This window comes from Microchirus variegatus, assembly GCF_963457635.1.
Source record: "Microchirus variegatus genome assembly, chromosome: 2".
In the NCBI taxonomy this organism is placed as follows: Eukaryota; Metazoa; Chordata; class Actinopteri; order Pleuronectiformes; family Soleidae; genus Microchirus; species Microchirus variegatus.
Genome location: NC_139803.1, coordinates 7,083,636 through 7,098,564, shown reverse-complemented (window position 1 = coordinate 7,098,564; position 14,929 = coordinate 7,083,636). Strand labels below are relative to the sequence as shown.

General features: G+C 41.6%; 1 protein-coding gene across 2 annotated transcripts; it reads left to right on the top strand.

Moving 5' to 3' along the window:
* Positions 1-2,719: 2,719 nt before the first annotated feature.
* On the top strand, positions 2,720-8,645 carry jakmip2 (janus kinase and microtubule interacting protein 2; the record flags this gene model as incomplete). Of its 2 annotated transcripts, XM_083910069.1 has the most annotated exons (22): positions 2,720-2,848; positions 2,931-3,185; positions 3,267-3,509; positions 3,599-3,808; positions 4,417-4,515; positions 4,614-4,760; positions 4,841-4,981; positions 5,257-5,313; positions 5,616-5,738; positions 5,835-5,963; positions 6,066-6,149; positions 6,241-6,303; positions 6,469-6,567; positions 6,902-7,003; positions 7,085-7,138; positions 7,230-7,295; positions 7,394-7,462; positions 7,589-7,666; positions 7,757-7,807; positions 8,075-8,227; positions 8,313-8,378; positions 8,595-8,645. In XM_083910069.1, the coding sequence occupies 22 exons, from the start codon at positions 2,720-2,722 to the stop codon at positions 8,643-8,645; spliced, it is 2,469 nt and encodes an 822-aa protein (XP_083766195.1). The 2 variants fall into 2 exon arrangements, with proteins under 2 accessions (XP_083766195.1, XP_083766196.1); XM_083910070.1 differs by lacking the exon at positions 6,241-6,303.
* Between the last annotated feature and the right edge of the window lie 6,284 nt (positions 8,646-14,929).

Below are 14,929 nucleotides of genomic sequence, written 5' to 3'. Positions count from 1 at the left end.
CGGAGTACTCTCTGTTTTCATTCGAGCTGTATGGAGTGCGTTTGGGAAATAGTGTCCCCCATTGGGGGACCTTTGAATTCTGCATTAAAATTAAATATTATATATATAATATTTAATAAAAGATAGAGATAGAGAATTATTATGTGATTAGAGATTTGGAGATGCTAAATGGTCTTACGGAAATCCTAATTTCTTCTTGGCTTATGTACAAATCGGGAAACTTTTAATACCTCTAGTATTGTACTTGTGTTTAAGCTGCAGAAGGATTGTGGTTAAGGATAGGGGAAAAAAGTAATAATCATGAGTGCCTGATCTAAATTCAGTCACCTAAAGCAGCCATAGCCCATTTTATTTCCAAATCTCACTGCTGATTGAGAGCTTGCATTGAGTAGACCAGGTTGTTCTTGGTAGATCCTGTTAAAGTAGAATTTGGCTATTATTTATTAAGGAAAAGTAAACCACTGTTGAAAATTTGACTCTGATGTGGAACACAGAGTCTGGCTGTTCATTAAACAAATTGAATTGCACTGAATGAGCCAGATTTGGTTAACCAAGTCAAGTCACCCATTACACGGATAATTATTTGTAGGACCTCGGTGTCATCGGATTAAAGCCGAAATGCAGCAGCATGCGACTGATGATTCTGACTCTGGGAAGATTAAGTGCTAACAAGCAAATCTGATGTCTGAAGGGGAGTCATGGAAATGGGTCATGGTGCCAGTGTGCTTCATGCTGTAGTATTTAATGCACCATCACTGAGATGCACGCACGCACACACACACACACACACACACACACACACACACACACACACACACACACACACACACACACACACACACACACACACACACACACACACACACACACACACACACACACACACACACACACTCTTACTCTCAGTAAGCCAGGGCACAGAGAGAAAATGGGCCTTTCAGATCACCAGAGTCTCCTCAGTGAATGTGCTCAGGCAGATATTTCCAGCAGACATATCGAGTTAAGGGTAGCATTTAGAAAATCAATGAAATATTAGGTGTACAGCGTGTTTGCACCTCTGGCCTGAGCTTCCCGCTTCTCACACTTGACTTGAAGTGCTCGGAGTTCACTGCATGTGGCAGAAATGCGTAAATTCTGTTGTCACTCAGAGTTCTCCTGAGAATTTCATCACTTTTACACATGGATGTTAAACCTCCAGTGCTCCAAAAGCAATATGAATTGCACCTATTTGACTATTTGTTAACTGAAGCCTGCTTTATAGTGCATGGCCATATATATGATGCTATAGTAAGAGTAGACAGTGAAGCGGTTAAAACATAGGCGACACAGCTTGTCTGTTTAAATATTAAAATTGTTTCCACGCAGAGCCTATGCTTTGAGAGGAGCGAGCGGAGAGTGCTGACTAAGAGTATTTAAATGAGGACACGTTGTACAAATGAATAACGTTTTAAAAGGGTCATTTGTGTTTAAACTGTGAAAGATCAATAGCGTTATTTTAAAAAAGACAGCTGCTAAATGTCAGAAAATGTTGAAAAATGTCTTGTTATTCAGTTGTAATGATTGTTCTGTTGTGTGGAGCAAAGAAAGCAGAACACATTCACATTGAAGAAGTTGAAAAATCAGAAAGCTTGTTTTAATTATTGCACAAACGGATTAAATCCAGTTGCAGCCCTAGATGTAATATATACTGTAGATATAGGCTGCAACCAAAGATTACAAAAGAGTGATCTTCCTGACTGCACTTGCGTGAGAGATTTATCTCTCAATTATTAGTAGTTATGCCTTCTACTGATAAAATCAGGAATAAGCGATAAATATGGCAGTAGACACTACATCAGCTGTCTGTGACGCTGTGTTTGTGGCTGTGTTTTGAGCAGCCAGAGGATTATATCTCACTGCAGTAGGAAAATTGGTGATGACAGTAATCAGATTGACCCAGGACTCGCAGCAAATTAATCTCTAGTCCCACCCTGTTCACACAGCACTATCTGGCTGCTGTGTATGTTTGTAGGTTAATATAGTATTTGTCATCAAACCTTATTTTTGTGCTGACTTTAGTCAAACCCTTAAAGCTGTATTATTGCATGTGTTTTTGTGTGGAAAAATGAAAAGTGGCCACCTTGACCCCATTAAAACCATGGAGTGCAGTACATTTTTTCCTGCATGACATACTGACATACACAGCACTTATGGTAAATCCAGTGGTTTTCATCATTGTTTCCATGGACTTCCTCCTCCATAAGTGATCTGAGGCCGCATCGCTCTGCAGCGCTAAAAGCCTGTGTGGACGATGAATTTCTATACTGCATTTCAAAATCTTAAAAGCAACGTTATGTCATTTAATAATTAGAATTATTTCACAGAGACAGACTTGGGCTCTGCATGTTCTCCCCGTGTGTGTGCGTGGGTTTTCTCCGGGTTCTCCAGTTTCCTCCCTCAGTCCAAATACATGCAGATTTGCAGATTAGGCAAATTGGACAGACAGATATTAGGATTGTGTATAGATACATCCAAAGACATACGGCTGTAGACTTACACTCAATTTTCTGCTGTCTGTATTGAGCCTCTCTTTGTCGCTCTGTGTCTTTCCAGCCCTTTTGTCCGATGGAAGAATGAGGAAGAGGAAGACCTGGAAAGTGTAGTAGGAGGACGTTTGCAAAAAGTTACCACGAAAGTCTCAATGAAAACTTTAGGAGAGGCTGCCTAGGATTCGACTGAAATGGCCAAGAAGGGGCGTACGAAGGGCGAGAAGCCCGAAGCGCTCATCTCAGCGCTGCAGGCAGCCAACGAAGATCTCAGGTCCAAGCTGACTGACATTCAAATAGAGCTGCACCAGGAAAAATGCAAGGTACTGTAGTTACATTACAATACATTACGTTACATACACAGCTGTGAGTCACAGTAACCTCATTTCTCTCTCCTCCGCAAAGGTGAGCAAGCTGGAGCGCGACAAGGTGCAGGAGGTGAAGCGCGTGCGAGAGCAGGAGCAGCACCGTCACACTGCCATGTTAACGGAGCAGCGGGCCAAGTGGCACGAGGAGAAGCAAAAGGAGCTCCAGACGCTCAGAGAAAACCTCACTCGGCAGCATGAGCAGGAGCTGGCCCGCCACGCCAAAATCAAAGACCAGGAGAACCAGAGGCTCAAAGCTGCTCTGAGCGCCATGCGTGATGGCAGCGGAGAGAAGGTGAGGTGCAGGTTATGGCAGAGACCGAAGCGTTTGGGGGGGGAAGCAAAATTAGGTTAAACCGTACCTTGTCTTCTTCAGGTGCGCACCGCGCTCACCCTGGAAGCCAAAGAGGACGCGCGTCGCTTCTTTGACCAGGAGAGAGTCAAGCTCCTGCAGGAGATAGTCGAGCTGAAATCGACGAAGAAGCAGACGGACGAGGCTCTCAGCAACATGATCCAGTCTGACAAGATGAAGGCTGGGGATCTGCGCGTGGAGCACCAGCAGCACCAGGAGCAGATCTCCAAAATCAAGTGGGACTGTGAGAAGGACATCCGCAGACTGGTACGAATTACCGTTCTCCTCAATAACAGAAAGATTTTCTTTCTTTCAATTTCTTAACTTCGTCGCCATTTCTTTCTCCTCTACCACAGGTGGATGAAATCAAATCGAAAGACCGCACCATCTTCTCTCTGGAGAAGGAGCTGGAGTCCACCTCAGGGTTTCTGCAGAAGCTGCAGCTGCAGAAAGACGCGCTCGACGAGCAGCTCTTCCTCGTCAAAGAAGCCGAGTGTGGCCTGGGGAGCCCGAAAAGAGAGATACCGGGACGAGCCGGAGACGGAGCAGAACACTGCGGCAGCCCAGTAAGTGGAGAGAAAGTTGGAGCTCGTCGATGTTTGTTTGATTCCCTCTTGACTGTAGTTTCTTAAATACAACTTTGTAGTCGAGTTGCCATTATTTCCCTGCTGGATTATAGTTTTAGTAGACAAGAATCCCATTACACATTCCCAACACTCAGGATCTTGAGAGAGAAGATTTTACTCAAAACATTTAACTCAAAGAAAAAAACAAAAACCTGTTTTTGCTGAAAGGAAGTTTTCAGACGTCTTCAGCAGAGAGGCAGTGTATTGATATTCAGGGCACAGACTTGACTGCATGCTGTTAATTCTGATGCCCACTGAAAGAGACAGAGTGACACAGTGATACACAGTGATTGTTATGGATATCCACACATGTTTGAGTTCAGAATCATGACTTCCTGCTACACAGAAACCTAACAAACTAACTCAACAGTTTTATTCCATTTGATTTAAGACCACAAGTAAATGAAAAGTGACCTGTTTTTCCAAGTAGTACTGAACTCTTTGTCCAATCAAGATAAATATTGAGCAAAACACTTAACTGTTGTATTGACCTACATCTACAAAGTGATGAAGCTCTACTGATTTTTCTCTTGTCTTATTTATTTCAGGACCTGAGGAGAAACCAGAGGCGTCTCGCCGATCTCAACTCGACTATACGCAAACTGGAGGATCGTAACTCACTGCTGGTCGATGAGAGGAATGAACTTGTACGATTCTACTTTCTGCAACTTAAACTAAACTTCATCCCTACTTTTCTCATGTTAGCCACAGCTTAATGTGTTATCCTTTCGTCTGTGTCCATCAGCTGAAGAGAGTGCGTGAGTCGGAGAAGCAGTGCAAGCCCCTGCTCGACAAGAACAAGCTGCTGAACAAGAGAAACGACGATTTGACCCAGACGATCCAAAAGCAGGAGGAGAAACTCAAGAGTCTGGCTAAGGAGAACCTCGAGATGGTCAGTCAGATGTGTCAGTCACACTGGCATTTACATATTCTGTGTTTATTCTGTATCCATGACTAACTCTGTGTCTGCAGAAGGAGAAGATCAGCTCTCATCCGCCGCTGAAGAAGCTCAAGTCTCTCAATGACCTGGACCAAGCCCACGACGACCAGGAAATAGCCTTTCTCAAACTTCAAGTCCTGGAGCAACAAAACATCATTGACGAGCTGACAAGAGTACTTATCCTCTTCATCTCCCTTTCCCTCCTGATGTACTTTGTTATAGATAAATCAATCCACGAGTTTGAGAGCAGTTAATCATCTTGACGAGTAAACAGTGACACTGTGTTGTTGAACTGTTACTCACTTAAAAAGAAAGATAGTGATAAGTAATGTAGGACGAACATTAATTATATGATGTATTCCAACTGTAACGATGATAAAGAAAAGAGCATGACTCATAATTACACATTCATCTGATTGTGATGTGTCATCTTTTCTTTTTTTCCCAGGATCGTGAGAAGCTACTAAGAAAGAAAAGGCATAAAAGAAGTTCAAGGCCAATAAAGGTAGAAATTATTTCATTTGCTAATGGCTTATTATATTGAAGAGCACATATTCTTTGTGTTATGTGATTAAAATATTAAGCAGCCCTTGCAGCAGCAGCATGAGCACCCGTGGGTGTGTTGGTTAATGAAAGATCACAAGAAAAAATCACTGTGACTAATGTTGATGTCACTTTCTCAAGTTTCTGAGTACAAGGGAAATCTGTAATAATCCTAACACCTTTCCATCTTCTGCCCACAGAGGTGTATTTGTTTTACACGATACAGTATGAAAGAAAAGACCTTTGAACTTGTCTTTTCTGCAGAGGCACATTGTCGTCGATACGTTCTTCGGGTACGACGAAGAGTCCATGGACTCGGAGACGTCCTCGGTGGCTTCGTTCCGGATGGACAGAACTCCTGCTACTCCTGATGAAGACATGGAAGAGGTTAGATTTCGCAAATTCCGGTTGATTATGCATCGCAAAGTGTATTTACCATAGTATATTTAATTAACAACACTGTGTGTCTGTGTGTTAAACAAGGGTCTAGCTAATGAAGAGTCAGAGCTCCGTTTCCGTCAGCTGACCAGAGAGTACCAAGCCTTACAACGAGCCTATGCTCTGCTGCAGGAACAGAAAGGAGGCTTACTGGACGCTGAGATGGAAGCCAAGGTACAATGAGAGGAGCAATTTAATATAAAATTGTAAGCAGCAGTTGTAAGTCCAGATCATATACACACAGAAAATATTATGTATTGTTTTGCTGTGTTTCAGGCTCAAGAGCAGCTCCAAGGAGACGTTCTCAGGTATAAAGCCAAAATCGAGGACCTGGAGAAAGAACTGACCCTTAAGGGACAGGTAGGACCTGCATGGACATTCGTCACTTAATACAAAAACCAATAGCTTTTCATCAGTTTATCAAATTATATTCTTCTATGTTTTCTATCAGGATTCCAGATGGGTGGAGGAGAAGCAGCTTTTCTTACGAAGGAATCAGGAGCTATTTGAGAAGGTTTGTAGATATTTTTTCTATGAAACGTCCTTTTCTAACCTGTTATTTACTAGTATGATTTAATAATTACTTATTTAATAGAAGGTAAATTTTCCTGTATGTATCTGCTATGCACCTGAAGCAGTCTGCTCATTCGATCTGATTTGATTTTTTAATGGTGTCTAGGTGGAAAAGCTGGAGTCTGAGTGCAGTCGGCTGCAACAGGAGCTGCAAGACTCCAGAGACCAGAATGAGCTGCTGGAGTTTAGGATACTGGAGCTCGAGGTGAGTCACAAAGAGCTTTACACAAAGGCCTTCAAAAATATGTCTGCCCTTACTGTTTAAGCAACTAACAGACACTATAACAAACTCTAAAGATGGTTGATGCTGATTTCTAAACACCCTGTCAGTCAAGTTAGGTAAAGAGATCTCACTTCAATTTTAATTTAAGCATTAACCATAGCTGTTAGATGTTCTTTTTAATATGGAAAGAGGGACATCTACTGAAACCCTTCTACTTTATTGTAGGTACTAACATCACAAAGGTTTTATGAAACTCAAAACAATATCATCTCTGATAATCTGTTTATAATAAATGTGCTTCTCTGTTCCTGTGTAGGAGCGTGAGAGGAGATCCCCTCCTTTTAATCACCTGAGGATGCATCCCTTTTCTGAGGGAGTCAGCGCTCTTCAGATCTACTGTATGAAGGAGGGCGTGAAGGTACACAATCTCAGCTACATGAGAGCTGTAAAGTTGCAAAGTGTCTTTATTTGCTCCTGATTATTTCATTTTATCTGACAGGACGTGTGCATACCAGATCTCATCAAGCTTCTCGATATCCTGGGAGATAATGGGGTAATTCAAATAATTCATGTTCATTTAAAAAATTGCCCTATGATGCATAAGCAGCCTCATTATTAATTAATCAACATTTATTTTTTTGTAGAACTTAAGAAATGAAGAGCAAGTGGCCATTATTCAGGCCAGCACTGTTCTGTCACTTGCGGAAAAGGTACGTTTTTATATTTAAGAAATCAGAGATTATATAAAACACACGTTTAATCATTTGTGCAGCACTGAATTGTGTCCCCGATGTTTATTGCCCTCTAGTGGATTCAGCAGATTGAGGGGACAGAGGCGGCATTGCACCAGAAGATGATGGACCTGGAGATAGAGATGGTGAGTCAACACATGCCCCCTATAGGAAAATACAACTTACTGCATGAATCTGGTGTGAAAGGTTTTTAGATTTATAGTCATTTCAGGCTCATATCGCAGTTTCTCACACCTTGTTCCTCTGTACAGGAGATGTTCTGTAAACAAAAAGGATATCTAGAAGAAGAGCTGGACTACAGGAAACAGGCCCTGGACCAGGCCTACATGGTATGTGTACTTTACAGTATGGAGACACCATGTGTGACACAACAGGACTGTGATATGACGTATTTTTTTCCCTTTTCTTATTTTTAACAGCAAATCCAGGAGTTGGAAGCAACGTTATACAACGCCCTGCAGCAGGACAAGGTTCTTCCACACACTGCAGCCTTTTTCATAGAATAACAAAACTTGTACTTTCAGTATTCTGATTATTTTTAGACTAATAATCGCTGTTATGGCTATAAAAAAACGAGAAGCACAGGCTGAGAGAAAACATGCACTAAACTGGAACATCAGCACAATCTGCATGGAGACTGCATGGATCAATGTGACCTATTTACATGCTCCATTGGATATGGATGTGATCACATGCTGTAAATCTAGAAATCATTATGAATACCTGTTTCCTCTCAGGTGATAAAATACGGCGAGCCTCTGGATGAGCTCCAGAGGGACGAGCTGCGGACGGCGGTGGAGAAGCTCAGGAGGCAGATGCTGAGGAAGAGTCGAGAGTACGACTGCCAGATCCTCCAGGAGAGGATGGAGCTGCTGCACCAGGCGCACCAGGTCTGTCTTTGTCATTACGTGTGTGATAATAATAAAATGTTAAGAAACACTTTTCTTCATCCTTTCATGATCTGAACGTTTGCAGAGAATTCGTGACCTGGAGGACAAGACGGAAATTCAGAGGAGGCAGATTAAAGACCTGGAGGAGAAGGTACGGCGGGTTTCCTTTACTTTAAAGTTTGAACATATGACGTAACTCACAAATATATTAGATTATGTTTATGAGACTATTTTACTTTTTAATCTTTGACTTTTAAACACAGTTTCTCTGCCTCTGCTGTTGCTAACGTATCTTTGAAGTGTTCCTCTCTAATTCTGTCACTTTCTCTCTTCCTCCCTTCCTTCCTTCCTCTCTTTCCTTCCTCAGTTTTTGTTTCTATTCTTGTTCTTTTCTCTCGCCTTTATCCTTTGGCCTTGAAGTCTTTGGCGTGTGCTGTAGAAGAGGTGAGTGAGTCCTGTGGGCGTCTTTTAGACACTTCAAACCTCCACCACCGTCTCTTTTCTGGACCTTGGTCAAAACACTTGCACATTTAGTGATGAATGCTGCTGAATACCAACAGAAACATTAGTCGTCCAGTATTTTCTAACATGTTGTAATTGTTTTTGCGTCTCTGTTTCCCGTCTCTCAGGTGCTGTGTCAGCTTGGAGATCTTGTTTGTGTGACCACAGTGTTATTTATTTACCGGAACAAGCGTGGAGCAGTCAGTCAGTGTGCGGTGGATGATGTGTCGTGTAAAATGGCTATAGATGTTCACACTTCACATTTACCGCTTCTCCTTCTTCTTCTTCTTCTTTTTCTATTTTTCAAATGGAGATGGGTCCTCAGGATGATTTCCGTGATGATATATATTTTTTTTCGGATTGGAAGAATGACACACACACACTTTATGCACTCTACATACATGCGTACAGTTTACGGACAGGCATGCAGAGAAGCATGCAGATGCAAACCACACTTATACACACACACACACACACACACACACACACACGCTTTGACAAATCCAAAAACCAAAGCCTGGGAAATGTTCTCTCTGCCATGCAGGGTAATAATATGTCATCCACCACCAGTTTAGCCACAGTAGGAATATAAAGAGACACATAGAGCAACTCATAGACAAAAGAGGAAAGAAGAAACACAAACACCAGACCACAGCTTCTCTTCATTTTCTCATTTCCTTTACTTTTCGAAAGCCTGAGAGGACTTTCTTTATGAATGGTGAGTAGAAGCGAGTCAACTCAGGGCACTGGAGTGTGGAGAGGAGCAAGCGCTGGTCTGGGGACGCCCTGGACTCACTGTGTCTCACTGATCCCAGGATGGTGCTGCTTTACACAGACAGGACAGGACAGGACTTCCCTCTCTCTCTCCGTGAGGACAGCAGGTGTGTACGGACAACACAGTGGGGGACACTAAAGGGACACTCGGGTTGACACGGCACATAACCTGACTGAAGAGACATGATGAGAGGAGGGAAAAATCTCCACAGAAAAACCCACAAATTGTCAAAAAGCCAGCTTTTGTTTTTTTTTACAACTGTGTCCCCAAGATTTCCACTGAAGAAAACAACACACTATTCTGAACTCTGACATATATATATATATATATATACATTTGTGGATAATTTACATGAGTGAATTTTAATTTCTGTGAATAGTTTATTGTTTTTTTTGATTTTTTTTAACCATTCTCTTGAAGCAGCTCGAGCAGTTGTCGTATACTTTGCAGTTTACACAGAATGAGCACATAATTGCTCAGTATTATTGTGGTGACGGCTGCAAAAGATGGATTTTTATTTCCTTTTTAAATTATAACAACGTCAGAAAAATATGAATGTGGAATTATGGATTATTTGCCCCCCCCTCTTCTCCTCCCACTGGCTCATTTTATCTCCCCCTCTATACAGAACACTTGGTTATGTTGCTCTTGGTGGCCAGTAGGGGGCAGTGGTTTCCACTGAGTTGATTTTCAATGATGCACCCTTTAAAGTTACATTATCTTTAAGCCAACATGTAAATATTTTCAGAATGAAAGTCTTGGTCCACACACAAAAAAATAAATCTATACATTAACGTAAACGACAGTAGGTTCAGTCTCTGAATATTGCAGGTTCACGATCTCATACCCTTGCTTTTTTTATTTATTTATTTTAGTAACCAAAAATGTCTTTGATACTAACAGTTCTACCTTCGACCGGCCGTTTCCTCTCCTGCCCGCAAAATGAAACGGGAGAAAGTGAGTGCAACTCTATACCTGCTGCTCCACTTCTCTTTCTCTTATCATCCCTGCAATATTCACTCGTTTCCCCCCGTACACCTGAGCTCGTGTATCTGCCATGACACGACCTCCATTCACAGGTCTAGTGTAGCCTCACCGGCGTCTCGTTACACACCACTCGCTCAACAACGGGGAACGACCGAGACTCTTTTTGTGCAAACTCAGCTCGAACGAAGCAGTTGCCTTAAATTGCACTTTCCTCCCTCTCTCTCTCTCTCTCTCTCTCTCTCTTTCCCCCTCCACTGTTTCTTTTTAATGATTATTTTTCCAGGCGATTTGTTATTTTAACGTAATGTACAGTATAAATATATATGTATGTATGTATGTATATTGTTTTTATTTATTTTTTAACGTTACCCTGTCTGTCTTCCAACAAGAAATTTAATCCCTCCTCCTTATTTCACCTAGATTATTATTATTAAATAAACTGGAAAAAGGTGAACTGCTGTAAAAAAAAAGATAATAAAACAAAATTATGGCTTTGACCTGTAAGGTTAATATGTCTACTTTTTTTACATTTATTGTCTAAAATATGTTTATTTACCTGATATGCGTTACAGTTTTCTATTTAAATAAGTTGCTCTATCAGTCTTCCTCATAATATTGTTTGTCTTTTATTAAAATGTCAATAGTTCTATGTATTTCTGGATCTCGGGGGAACAAAAACAGATTCAGAACAGCCTCTACGTCATTAATGTGATTGTTTTTGTCAAATATATCTCTTTTTTATGCAGAATTTTATTGGTTGCCTTAAAAACTGACATCAGTCGTCGTGTGTGGATCAGATTAGAAAACAGAAAACACAGCGAGCTGCTGCTGTTGCTGCTTATTCCGTCATGTAATGTGCTCTGCGTGTTCATTCACAATCAATGTCCTCATTCAGCCTGTGTGAAAGTCATATTCTGTTGTAAACACGTTTCATAATCTCGCAGCTTTTGTTTTGCTCTGTTAAAAGAGAACCAGTGAATGCTCCAGTTATCTCACAAAGCTTATTAAACAGTTTTGGGGTTTTCCACATTTTTTAGGCAGCAGCAGCAGCAGCAGAGTCAGTCGAGGATAACAGCCTGTCTTTTCACTTTGGTCACGACTGTTCCTGCCAAGCCAGAAAAGAACAAAGGTTCGAGCCAGATCGTTTTGTTGTTGTGGATCCACGTCTGCCATGAAACCACTTCTCTCTGCCCTAACTTCCCCCAAAGGTCACCGCAGAGGTTACAGCGTCCACTGATGTTTCCCTGCAATCTACATTAAATTCAGCTTCTTGTGGACACGTAATCCTCGTTGACATATTTATTGTGTGCTAATGGAAACCCGTGGATGCTTCACCAGCACCGATCGCTTGACAGCGCTGAGAAAAAAGCAGAATGGACAGTGACTCAGTAGTGAAGTCCTCTCGTGTATACTGTACACGCCGCATCCTTGGAGGCTCTTTAACCTTATTTCAGCAGCAGCTGGTCAACAGCCAGAACCATCACCGGCGGAAGCAGCTGCCCCAATCTGTTCTCTGCAGCTCCTCATCAACGCTGACCTCCATGACCTGTGTTCCTGTGAGACAGAAACATTCATTTAATCTATATCTGTGTTAATCACCTGTTGTGCTTTTTGTCTTTTTCTGTAAAGTACAGGTTCATGGACGTTCATTCATTCATTCAGTGTAGCAGCTGCCACAGAAGAAGGTATGTATGCAGTTTTAAAATCACACATTTTGATAGAAGACCAACATTATTCCAACCCTAATGCGAATGAACACAGAATTTGACATGAACAACAAAGTTGGTGTTGACCTTTGCACACTATTCTACAGTACTCGACTCAGTCAGACGTTAAGAATGTCGACTTGTTCATATAAATAATCTCCTGTTGACTTGTCTGTGAAACACTGGCCCATTTACCCACTTCTTCACCTCTTGCCTCGAGGCTTTTGGTGCAGATCACTCACATTGCATTTGCCAAATTCCTCCTCGCCTGAATGAATGCACATGCACTCCTTTATTAACCAGAGTAACAAAATGGAAAAGCTATTGTCTTCATTTTACAAGGCCCTATGAGGACGTTAGATAACCTCCTGGGTTTGGTTCCAGCATCGATGCAGTCATTGTTATAAAAGCCTCATTAAGTCAGAACAATAATGTCCTGCGAGTGATTCTCTGCAGCGAGTGCCAGACGGCTTCATGTCATTCTAATAATGACTCAGTATAGGAAATAGTGGAGTCATCAGCTACACCGTCTGCTTGAACAGTCTCTCTATACAATAAACAAGAATGCAACTCATTTGATTTCATGCTTTGCAGCCATTATGACATCAGTGACATTGACGAGCAGTCAGTGTGGGCCTCTGCTGCCTCTGCTCTGTCTCTATCACAGTTTACAAACACACTCTGAGCTCTGTCCTTATGTCTTTGTTCTCTTACACAATATTCACAGATTATTTCCAAGTCCTCTCAACCAGTTTGTGTCCTTGTGTGGCAAAAGACAAAGACAGTGATGTCCTCATTTGTCCTCATTCTTTCAGCATCACTTAATGTCCAAAAATGTGTCCAGAAAGTGACATTTAGTCATTTTTGCCAAACTTAAACACTGAATCAGGAGGCTGCAGTGTTTTATTTTATCCCTCTAAGGAGAAGGGAGTCTACAAACACATCTTACACTTGGGGAAACATGATGATTACATGGCTGTTTCCAGGTCTGTTTGTTACACTGTCGACTCAGTAGTTTCTCAGTCAGTGGTGTTGACAGAGTCCTGTCTTATTTGTGCAGACTAAGTAAAGTAAACACCTCAGGGAGTTAAATAAGCAGCAACTTTTATCCCAGTTCATTCTTACAGTTAGTGTCTCAGCCTGTAGCCAAAGAGTTTAAGGGGAGCAGAGTATACAGTGCAAATTAAAGTCAGTGTTATAATGTAACAAAGTTAGTGTACTTGGGTCTAAAATGCACATATCTGGAGTTAACTTTGTTACTTATATTTCTATCAATTTTAACTTTTACTCCACTGTATTTCCTCTAACTATATACTTTGTTACTACCAAATAAAATGGTTTATTTAGGTGGGGGTTAAGTGTCTTTGCAGACAGAGGAATTTAACCCACAACCTTCCAGATGAATGATGACAACTTGTCCTACCACTGTGCCACCAGGGCTCAACCCTAATGCCTCAGAATTAAATGACTTTTGATACTTAATTACAGTAAATGTTATATAATTTAAGACTTTTATTGAAGTAATATTATATATAAAGTCATTTTCTGCAAAGATACTTGTACTTTTACTTAAAAGTATCACTTTATACAGGACTGCTTAAAGTAATAGCTTCACAGTAAGAAAAGCACAGGTGTACATCATTAAATAAATGATGATTTTATTATTTTCCTTCCTGTGTTTCATGGTGCATCTACAGCTGCTTCATTAACAGTCATATCAAGGATGATCAGAAAGAGAAAGACATTCTTCAGGATCCAATATCAAGGGTATTTAATGACTCATTTTCAGGTTATTTTATACTTTTAAAACACCTTTGCATTATTTGGTGCCACCTAACATCCTGTCTGTCTCTCTGTCTGTGTCTGTCTGTTCTCACAGCTCCAGCAGCTCCACACTTCCACAGTCTCTTCCTCTGTCACTCGCAGGTTCTCCACGATGGCACAGCGCAGGGTAAAAGCGGAGCAGGAAGAAGACTTCCCGGTGTATTTAGCACGGCCTGGCACGGCTGACCAGGTCGCCCGGCAGAAACGCGGCGGCTTGTTCTGCAGCGTCGAGGACGCGTTCGAGAGCAAAACCCTGGACTTTGACGCGCTCAGCGTCGGCCAAAGAGGCTCCGTCCGCACTCCGAGCACCGGGCACAGAGGCAGCAGCGGGCAGGATGTGTCCAGGAGCCCGGTGAGTGACAGCAGGAGCTCCGCCGGTGTGGAGACGAGAAGAACCGGTGATAAAGAAGTGCTGCAGAACCTGGAAGAAGAAGAGAAGGTAAGAGAGGAGAAAGTTTTACTGACAATGACAGCTGTGCTGGTTCTCACTTTACTTTACTTTAGTGGGTGTTAAATGGTGATTAAATGCATGATAAATAACATTAATATTGAATATGATGAAAAACAATGAGCTGACTCATGCAGTGATGCTGTCACCACACCTTTATATAACAGTTATTTTATATTAGAACATGACCAAGGAAGGGATGGATTCATAATGAATAGTCTACAGGAATGAATGAATGCATGAACAAACAGTCATGATGACTGAAGTAAGTGTTTCAAATGTGTTAGAGGAGGGATCACGTGATACATGGTCCACGATATACCGATAATATCACGATACAATTCTGCGATAATCAATATATTGTATCGTAACGTGATACATCACGATATCTGTCTGTCTAACTGACTTAATGTAGTTTTCTCCACTTTATCCTGCTGTAAACTTCATTTTAGTTCAGATAA